General features: G+C 38.1%; 2 protein-coding genes across 2 annotated transcripts; one reads left to right on the forward strand and one right to left on the reverse strand.

Annotated features, from left to right (window-relative positions):
- The first annotated feature begins 737 nt into the window (after nucleotides 1-737).
- LOC125202267 (uncharacterized) lies at nucleotides 738-4,730 on the forward strand. The gene is made up of 12 exons (XM_048100636.2): nucleotides 738-1,177; nucleotides 1,491-1,619; nucleotides 1,790-1,882; nucleotides 1,985-2,064; nucleotides 2,433-2,546; nucleotides 2,748-2,821; nucleotides 2,961-3,037; nucleotides 3,134-3,217; nucleotides 3,305-3,397; nucleotides 3,485-3,592; nucleotides 3,701-3,775; nucleotides 4,139-4,730. Exons 1-12 carry the CDS (start codon nucleotides 788-790, stop codon nucleotides 4,556-4,558), a joined length of 1,737 nt encoding a protein of 578 aa, XP_047956593.2. The 5' UTR covers nucleotides 738-787; the 3' UTR covers nucleotides 4,559-4,730.
- Nucleotides 4,731-4,927: 197 nt separating this feature from the next.
- LOC125200846 (putative linoleate 9S-lipoxygenase 5) lies at nucleotides 4,928-10,411 on the reverse strand. The gene is made up of 8 exons (XM_048098644.2): nucleotides 10,102-10,411; nucleotides 7,610-8,146; nucleotides 7,103-7,444; nucleotides 6,937-7,022; nucleotides 6,709-6,816; nucleotides 6,327-6,631; nucleotides 5,969-6,232; nucleotides 4,928-5,873 (listed from the first exon to the last, which is right to left on the reverse strand). Exons 1-8 carry the CDS (start codon nucleotides 10,295-10,297, stop codon nucleotides 5,120-5,122), a joined length of 2,592 nt encoding a protein of 863 aa, XP_047954601.1. The 5' UTR covers nucleotides 10,298-10,411; the 3' UTR covers nucleotides 4,928-5,119.

Genomic DNA, 10,411 nt, shown 5'->3' on the forward strand with positions numbered 1-10,411 from the left:
TTTGAAGAATTAAATAATAATAGTAGTATATACTAGGATCAGTGTTTTAAAAACCAGACCGGACCTTGGTGGGGATCGAACTCATGACCTCTTGGTCAAGAAGACCAAGTCCATTACCACTCCACCACAAGCATTTCTTGTTAATAACATGAACATTAGTTATTATTATATTAAAATATTTTTTTTATTTACTCAAACTAATTATTCAAGTTTAAATTTATATTATAGTGAGTAGGTATTAATATGATAATATATTTATCATCTAAAATTCACTCTTTTTTACTAAAATTAACTATTATTTGTATAATATAGATACTTATGTAAATATAAGTAGCTATACCTAAGGTTTATAATAAATTATTTACTATATAGTATATTTTCATCAAAACTAATTAAACATTCATATTTATTTATATATTTTGTCATATAATTTTTTTGAATTATTATGAATTATTTTTTTTATATCTAAAATATTAAAAATTTTATCCATACTAACTTGTAATTTGTACATTTAATAATTATGGATAAAAAATTTAATAAATTTTATCATTCATTGAAATTGAATATATTTTATATATTATATATAATTTGTAACAGTAAAACGGTTCGACCAGTGATTGAACCGGTTGGACCGGTTGAACCGTGAACCAGTAGCCTCGCCAGTTCACCGGCCGATCCGGTTTGTAAAACATTGACTAGGATTAATAGAACTGAAACTAGAATGACTCAAAATTACGATGCTTGATAACCCTAACAAAATCACGAAGAAATTCTAGGTGGCGGCAAGATGTTGAGAGAGGAAAGCGATGGCAGTTGTGTAACGGCCACTGTGAAGGAACAGGAACATGAAATTGCTAGAGAGGACAGAGAAGCAAGCTGTGAAGAAGAAAAAAAAACAAATTGGGATGAGGCGGGGAGAGAAGAGGACTGGGAGGGAGAGGAAGACGACGATGAGCTTTACCTATCATCAGACTCCGAAATTGCGGAGGCTTTGGACTTTCTGGACTTGAGAGAAGATGCAGAGGGCGGATTACTCGATGGATCCTTCACGCCGCTGCACACGCGCCGCCCCAACGCTCACGGTGGCCTCCACTCGCGTCCCAACAGCTCTTCTCTTCAGCCCATCTCGAATAAATCGCAGAAACTTGCCAATCACATCAGGGCTTCGCCTTTGGAGGTAGCATTGCATAAAGATTGCTTTTTTTTATTTTGCGTTTCTGTTGAATTTGTGTTTGTGTTTTGCTGATTTTCTGATATTGAGTGTTCCGTGATTGATAAATTATCCAGGTTCTGTGTTTATGGATTGCAATTTGTGTTTATGGTTTGTTGATTTTCTGATGTTTGAGTCATTGTGTGTGTGTGTTGTTTAAATGGGATTGCCTTTATGTCGTTTAGAAATTGTTATGGATTGTTTTTCTACCGAGTATTTTGGTGGTTGCTTGTCCACTTTTAAGTTTGATATTTTGCTCATTGGTTGTGATGTTGTGCAGGAGTGGGAAGGAAGGTTTGATGTTGGGATGTCAAACTCTGTTACCACTGCAATTCGTGGCAGTGTTCGCGATATGGCTATTGGTAAGACAAAGACAACCGAGAAAGCAGATCGTGCAACGGTTGAGCAGGTATATGTTGTTTGCCAGAAACATTGAATGTGCAGGTTTTTAGATCTTTCTTCGTGCATTTCTTAGGTCTGCTCCCTTGTTTATTGATTAATAATTTCCTTTTTTTAGGGAGCTGATTGTTGGTTGAACTATACATACTGTTATGCTTAGAAATCTCTTCTTCCTTTCAGGCAATTGACCCTAGAACCCGTATGGTTTTATTCAAGATGCTTAACAAGGGTATCTTTAATGACATAAATGGTTGCATTTCAACTGGAAAAGAAGTAAGTGAAACACTCCTCTCTGGTTGAACTTTTTATCTCTCTCCTTAGTGAAAGTGCAGGTCGAAATTTGAGTCTCATATTGTTTATTCTCTGCTCCAACAGGCCAATGTATATCATGCTACCAAATCTGATGGCCAGGAGCTTGCTATCAAGGTGTACAAAACATCAGTCCTTGTATTCAAGTATGTGACCATTTTAGTTCATATCCATTGACTTTTTCTCATGCCCCTTGGTGTAAAACTTGTTATCGAATGAAAATGTACTTACCTTTTAGATTGATAAGAAAAGGGAAAATGATCAAATGAACCCATCAACTATTTTTATGTTTGTGGTATGAGCTATGAATCACTTTCTGGTTTCCTTCTTGTGGATGTTGGTCAGTGGGAGATGGTCTCACTATTAACCCATTTATTTCCGTTTAAATATTTTCCCTCGAAAAATCTTCATATATTCTTATGTTTCCTCTGTCTTGCTTGCCTTCTAACTATTGCATGAAGGTGATTAGTTCACCAATAATGGCGTATATCTTATCTCCTCTTGGAACCAACAGGGATAGGGATCGCTATGTACAAGGTGACTACAGATTTAGACATGGATACTGCAAGCACAACCCTCGAAAAATGGTTAAAACATGGGCTGAGAAAGAAATGAGGAATCTCATGAGGTAATCTTCTGAATCCTCCATTGCTCCTTTATGTTAAAATAGAGAACAAAGTGGGAGTTCTGTTCTGCACTTCAATCGGCAGCAGAATCCCTAAAAACATTCATGAAGGTGCTTCAGTAAAACTCTATGCAATTGAAGAGTGAAAAATACTAAAAACCATTTTTTTCTCTGATATGATTGTACTTCTGCCTAAACCTGAAGGCTAAAAGCAGCAGGAATACGGTGTCCAGTTCCAATACTTTTGAGACTCCATGTTCTGGTGATGGAATTTATAGGTACTTTTACTGTTTTTGGCGATTGTGGTATTTACATTACGTGTATTTATATCTCATCCCATAAATTTTATCAGATTTGGTTATCAGCAAAAGACTTTACTTAAATTGCCTAAATTTGTTTTATATTTCTCCAATACAGGCAAGGCAGGTTGGGCTGCTCCTCGGCTCAAAGATGCTGACTTATCTGACGACAAGCTACGTGAATGTTATGTCGAGGTAATTTCTGCTACTTTTTAAAATACTTTTAGTTCCTTTTCTGAAAGAAATATGTAAATAGAAAACTAAATGATGCCTTTCCCTTCTCAATGCCAGATGATTATGTCAATGCGGACATTGTATCAGAAGTGTAAGCTAGTGCACGGAGACCTTAGTGAGTATAATATACTTTATTATGAGGCAAGCTTTTGTTTTTCTCTCATATTGAATACCATTATCCGACATATATATCTATTACTAGTGCAATTGATTTATTGCGTTATGCAGGGCCACTTGTATATTATTGACGTGTCACAATCAGTTGATCTTGACCATCCTCATGCCCTTGATTTCCTTCGAGAGGATTGTATCCATGTTTCAGTACGCGCCTCTCAAATTATAGCCCTTGGTTATACTTTCTTTGTTTACTTGTACTGAGTTTCGTAACTTTCCTCCTCTTTCATACAGGATTTTTTCAAGAAACATGGGGTTGCTGTTATGACAATACGGGAATTGTTTGATTTTATAGTCGATCCCACTATTGATGATGATTCTATTGATAGTTATCTGGAAGTGGTATGGAAAATTTACACAAATACTTTAACCAAACAGATGCAATCTGAACTCGTATCTCTTTAATGACACGTAACATTCTTCCTATTGTTCATATGCACTATTCTATAGGTGCAAAAAAAGATTTTAGCTAGAGGTGATGAGATATCTGCTGAAGAAGAAATTGCAGATTTAGTATTTGTCCAGGTTTGTGATTTCATATCCCTCTTCATATACATCTTCACATATTCTGGTAAAAATCGGCCTTATTTTTGTAAGTGTGAACAAAGAATTATGACGATGTAATTAATTTATGTGCAAAAAAGCATAATTCTGTCTGAGAACTAATCTTGACCGTCTGTCAATCAAGATCTTTGAACAAGATTGGTTTCTAGTAAATAGAACAAGGCCTCAATCAAGATCTTTGAACAAGATTGGTTTCTAGTAAATAGAACAAGGCCGGTTTTTATTTGTTCTTTCACTTGTACATATATGTAAATTATTTTCTGGCGTTTGAACATTATATTAGCAATGTTGCAAATTACAAACAATTTCGCTGTTTGTCTCCAGACATACATTCCGAAGACCCTGGATGATGTAAAGCACGTGGAGGAGGACGTGCAACGTATCATCAGTGGGAAGGACACTGGAGAAATGTACTATCAGACTATCACAGGTCTCAAGTCGGCCCTTTCTCTGAACAATTCTTCCCTAGTAGAATCGGGGCAGCAGCAATGCGATGGTAAACTTGAAACAGAGGGCTGCGTTGATGGAGAATCAGAAACAGAAACGGAGGAGAGTGAAGGGGACTCTGACTCAGAAGATGGTTCCTTTTCTGATGGTGATAAGCAAACGCCGGCAGAGAGGAAATCAGCCAGAAAGGAGAATAAGAAGAAAGTGAAGGAAGAAAAGAGAGAGTCGCGCAAGAACAAAGTACCAAAAGCTGTTAAGAAGAAGAAGAAGTTGGCGAAAGCCAAGAAGACTCGATGAGAAACAAAGCCAAAGGCCTGAAGTTTTAGATAGTTTTGTGTGTTTCCGAGTGCTTAGATCGAACCTGCTACTTGTTTCGAATCCCGACAGCAGGTAAGTTCATTGTTGTAATCGCGGCATGTAAAAGAGACAAGATCATGAGAGCATTTTTGAGAGCCTTTCTTCTTTATCATATCAGTTGTCAATTTGTGAATCAAATTGCTCCATTCCACTAATAATTAACAAAAACTTATGTGAGGTTAAATTCACTATGACAGAAAAGTGTGTATCAATATCATTATGAATGAAGGAGATAGTGTTCCAATTTTCTAAGTAACAAGTAATTTTTTATGATTAAAAGAAGCAATAGTTTCCCATTAATGAAAAATGTACAAACAAATAGAGAAACACATTAATTATTTAGAAAGAAGTCATACATATTATTCATAGCAGGAACAAAGTTACATACAAAGTTACATGAGATAAATCCTAACATTACATACTAAATCTAGAATCCATTTATTCACGACCGATAGCAAGAGAAAATCCTAGATCAACATGATTAAAATCAAATAAGAGACTTTAGATAGAGGTACTATTAGGAATCCCTCTGCCAGTCACCCCCTCTTCACTCATGGGATACATCAAGGTATAAGGCAGCTTGGTAGGCCCAACTCTGTTTGTCCACTTCTCATCACTATTCATCTCCGTGATCTTCTTCTCCACCACACCCAACACCTTCCCGAACCTCTCAAACGCCACCAACGCCTCCTCATCCTTGGTCCACAGCGGGGTGTCCCTCTGCCCGAGATATATCTCATCCGAGGAATGCCTCGACAGTAGCTCGATAATGGAAATCCCCAGCAGCGTCTGCAGCCTCGCCGTGATGGTCTTCAAGAACACCCTGTCCGGGTCCGTCTTCAGCAACTCGTAGTCCTCACTGCCTGGCTCAGGCATGAACTGGCGGCTCACGGTGGGGCGGTTGGGCATGAACCCGGCATAGGGGTATTGCCCGAAGTTGAGCGCTGCATGCAGCGCGGATGCAATCCATATTATGATGGTGCAACTGTCAATGAGGTCCTTGCGGGTTTGCATTTTAGGCCACCACGGGGCATCCTTCTTGTCACCGTGCCCCTCCTCTCGGAGCTCCTTCCACCATGATTGTAGCTCGGTGTCACCCTTCACAGCCTCGTCTGTGGGATAGTACAAGTTGCAGTAGTCATCCACCCATGTGTTTATAGCCGACCAGATTTGGAGGCCGTCCACTGCGTATGGATAGTCCTCCATCACCAGGCGGATTCCGTGTGGGGAGTTTGAATCTTCCACAGCCATTCCTCTGCAGAGTATACATATCATATGATGAATCAACTTACTAAGAAGAATTTCAACAATAGAATAATAGCTAAGCTAGTACAACAAAACAATGGATACCTCTTGAGTAGATCAGCTGGGAGAGCCTGATCGGTGAAATTCCAGTCCTTGTAGATGAATGAAGATAGCTCCATAGCATATCGAGCAGGGAAGACGGTTGCCTCAAGAATTCCATTAGCATTGATCAAGATTTGTCGTGCAAAAGCATTGATGTTCATTGTGTCACGGAAGTGGGGTTGCAAAAGCTTATGAATAGGATGCATCACACTCAATTGTCTGTTCGTTGCAATCACCACTGGCTCTATCGCAGCATGAGTATTCAACCTGCATTAAAAAACCACATAAAATTTAATCAACATTTATCAATTCCACCAGTTTATATAAAAAGAAAGGCTGGTGAAGATGGTATCTTAGTTACCAATGGCTGATGAGCTGATGAACTCCAGAATCACTAACTCCAACATAGGCCTTGGCCAGCTGCCAAATCGAACCCTCAACGCCGTCTTGAGCAGGAGTGTACACCTGACTCACAGCACCATGTTCATCCCCATCCGGATGCGGGAGGCTGAGCTCAATCGCCAAGGGCCTCAAACTCCCGTCCTTCTGCAAGAAAAGCAGAGTCCTTGTGGCGTACATTTTAGTAGTGGTGCTGTTGATCCTCCTCAGATATGGCATCAGCGAGTCGTGATGGTTCAGTATGAACAACCGGTTTGTCTCCAACGCCTGCAGATCAGTCATAATCAATGCATATCATCCATGGTATTATTGCTGCAACCATAAATTGATACAACCATAAATACCTCTTCAAGAGTGAGCTCATCCACTCCATTCTTGATATGATCCCACGTTATCTTGCTACTCTGGTTCCCATACAGTTGAGTGTCAAGATTGCTCTTCGGAGGAAACTCCTGCAATTCAACAACTTCACATGTTCAGACAACAATATCATGACTCTAGAACAACTATTTTTGGTGTGTAAACAACAACAGAATTATAGTAATAGATGCAATAATTGGATTTGAGCATACCTGCAGACGACTAATTATGACAGGGTTCATCCCTGCAACCATCTCTCTAGCAAACTCTTCATCCGTCCTCCACGCAGTCTTACTCTCTGCCAAAACATATTCACATCAATCAATCAACACATTCTGTTTCTGATTGCGGTTGGGTGAATCAGATATGAAGGCGTACCTTTGATGATATCCGGCATTGGGTACTTGAAGAAACCATCATCATCTCTATGAAAAATATCACTGAGCAGCTCCACAGGGACATTGTCATATATGTTCTGAAGCAGGGGCCCCTCCGGCAGCTTGATTCCCCCCTCATAGATCTGGAGGACGTCTTCAAAGCTCGTGAACTCGTTGCTAAGGCTGGCACACAAATCTGTTAGCTCAGGGAGAAGGAACTGCGTGATGGATTTGAGGCCATAACCCAGAAAATCAGACAGCTTCAGATGCCCAAAACGCTCGTCTCTCGGGACGTAGATGTTCAAGCTCATAAGCAATGGGATCCTGCTCTCAGTATTAGGATCTGCATGCCATAAAAAACCAACTCCATCATTTCATATTCAATAATGGTACCCATTTATTCATATCCTAAATTGGAACACTCTGTCGTATCATAAAAAGAAAAAAACTGATATGATATGATACAGTGTTCCAATTTAGGATAGAGGAAAAAAATGAATTACATTACCTGTTTCAGTAGGAGGCCTGCCAGTTCTCCCCCGGCGAGGATAAGGGTACTGAGAGGATCCACCAAGAACGGGTCGGGCGGAATCCTCGCCACTATCAGGGTCGCCCAAATCATTGTAATAAGCGTAGTCATAGACTCGATCCCACTCCTGCAACTCTCCGGTGCCATCTCCTTGCAAGACGAGGAGCTCCGCCTCTCTGTAGGGCAGAAGTGGAGGCGGAGTTTGGGAGGGGAGATAGGCCTGGTTGGCGAAGAAGATGCGGTCGGATTTGTACTTGTCGGAAGGGTAGACCCAAGAGTTGCAGACGAAGTGGATGGGGGCGTGCTCGTGGCCGGGGACGTCCTCGAGGGTTAGGGTTTTGAGGAAGAACTCGCTGTGGTGGTTGTTCTTGATCAGGAATGCGCCCGGGATTCCGATGTCTTCTTCCCAATCGAACGTCACCTCGTATGCTGAATCTTCTGGTTTCAGAGATGTGATTGTTGTGATCCAGTTTTCTAGCTCTGCTCCTTTCCCCACCTTCCCCTTCAATTTATTTCCTGCAAAAAAAATTCTTGAGTGATCTTATTATATTGTTGCTGCTGGGCTGTTGGCAGTAGTGGTTTTAGTTTCTGTTAAAACCGTTGGATTTTTGTACTTCCTCTGTTCCATTTACGTTCAACATTTCTTTTTCTCAGTCATTTTGAAAAATAATACTTCCTCTATCCTAGTTTAGGAGTAAGAATTAGTTATGATACGAGTTTAAATTAGTAGAGTGGGTAATAAATGAAGTGAGATGGTGAAAAGTGAGATGATTTGACTTTTTGGTTTTTCATTTTGTTTTGAATTTATTTTTATATAGATAATGACATTTGGGTGTAATTTTGATGAATAATGAGGTAAAATTTTATGTCCAAATATGGAGGATTCTAAATGTGACTCTTAAACTGAGACGGACTTATGACAAAATGTGACTCTTAGACTGGGATGGAGGAGTACTCCTTCCGTCTCATTTTAAGAATCTGATTTAAAGTTCGGCACGAGTTTTAAGAATGTAAAGGAAAGTTGATGAAAAAAGATAATGAAGATGTAGGTTCTACTTTTATATATTAGATTTATAATAAAATATGAATGTTAAAAAGTTAGTGGAATGCATGGCCTATTACCATTTATGAAATATCCAACAAATACTTCTAAAATAGAACACCCAAAAATAATAAATCATAATTCCTAAAATAAAACGAAAAAAATAATAAATAATTAAAATAAAAACATAATAAAATAAATATAATTAAAACTATTCTCTACATTTTTGTCTAATTTATTTTCTTAAACACTGCTCCATATGAAATGGATGGAGTAATTTATTCCAATTTTCAGTGCCGACAATTTAATATTCCTTTTTATCACGTGGCTATTTTTGTACTCCTTGTTTAGTTGGTTCAATAATGGGGCCCTACTCATTATTATTTTATAAATATAAATAAAGAGTAATTAAAGTAAACTAGTGTATACGATTAATTCATAATTTAATAATGACGCCGTCAGAATTGATTCGGCGACCACTCTAATCCAAGACGCATAATTTCAACTCGATCTTAATGAAATTAGATAAATGGGTTAGGTATTAGTACGTGGTGCATTAACTTTTATTAGGGTTTGAGTGGTTCATCCCACGACTAATCATTTATTTGCTGAACTAATTAATCCCACATATTACAAATTAATTTATAGTATTTCCATTCAGTATTTGATCTTTATTTTATAAGACATTCTACAGTCATATAGACTCATAGAATAATATCAACACATATAGATACATACACGTAAAATGGTATTAATTGAAGTTGTTGAAAATAGATGAATGCGATTGCGACGGATCAAGATAGTGAGGAAAATAATGTTCTTGATGCCTTTACATAATTACATACATCATGTGATCGTATTTTATTCCATTTTTGCTCATGAAATCATCTAATGGAATAAAAATATACACCAAGGTGGTATTTGGTTTCAAAGATAAAATAATACCAATATATAATCTAGGATTGAGTTGTGAGATTATTTTAGTCGGGGTTAGCTATCACTAATTATTCCATGATTATCCATCTAGGATTGAGCTGTGTGATTAAATTTTTGAACCAAACATACTTCAAATTTAATCCCGGGATACAACTTGCAAACCGAACACCCCCCATATATATAGAAAGTCAACTAGCCAATTCTTCTTCTATTTAAACCTTTTCACTACTATAATATCAACTGTTCATTCTTATAATTCTAGTTCTGTCCTTATAATAAACTGGATAAATAAAGAGCCAAAAATATATAGTACTACTACTATTAAGCAGTGAGTGAATGTATTAAAGGTGCAATTAATATTGGTTGGTTGAAAAATCACGAGAAAAAAATGAAATATGTACGACATATAGACTATAGAAGAAAGAAAGTCATGCATAGACAAAGATGTTTACTAACAAAGACATACAAAGCATTACTGAGAAAGAGAAAGCACCTTCAGAGTCGGAATGGACGGAGCTGATGAGATGAAGCGTAACGGTTTGACCGACCAATTCGTGAAGACGATCGAGAATCGATGCTCCTAAATCGTTGAAGTCTAGAACATTCTTCTTCATCAACACCACTCTTCCTTTGATCTTCTTCTCCTCCTCATGTTTCCCCGTCAGCGTATCTACTATACCTTTCAACATCTCTCTCTCTCTCTAAATAATGAAAAAGTAGTGATTTGTAAATTGCAATGAATGGATGAATGAAGAAGAATTGGATATATATATAGAGAGGGGTAGATGCGCGCGTTTTTAATC

Source organism: Salvia hispanica, chromosome 2 (genome assembly GCF_029641045.1).
Source record: "Salvia hispanica isolate PSC_SH4W2 chromosome 2, Shi_PSC_v1, whole genome shotgun sequence".
Classification (NCBI taxonomy): domain Eukaryota; kingdom Viridiplantae; phylum Streptophyta; class Magnoliopsida; order Lamiales; family Lamiaceae; genus Salvia; species Salvia hispanica.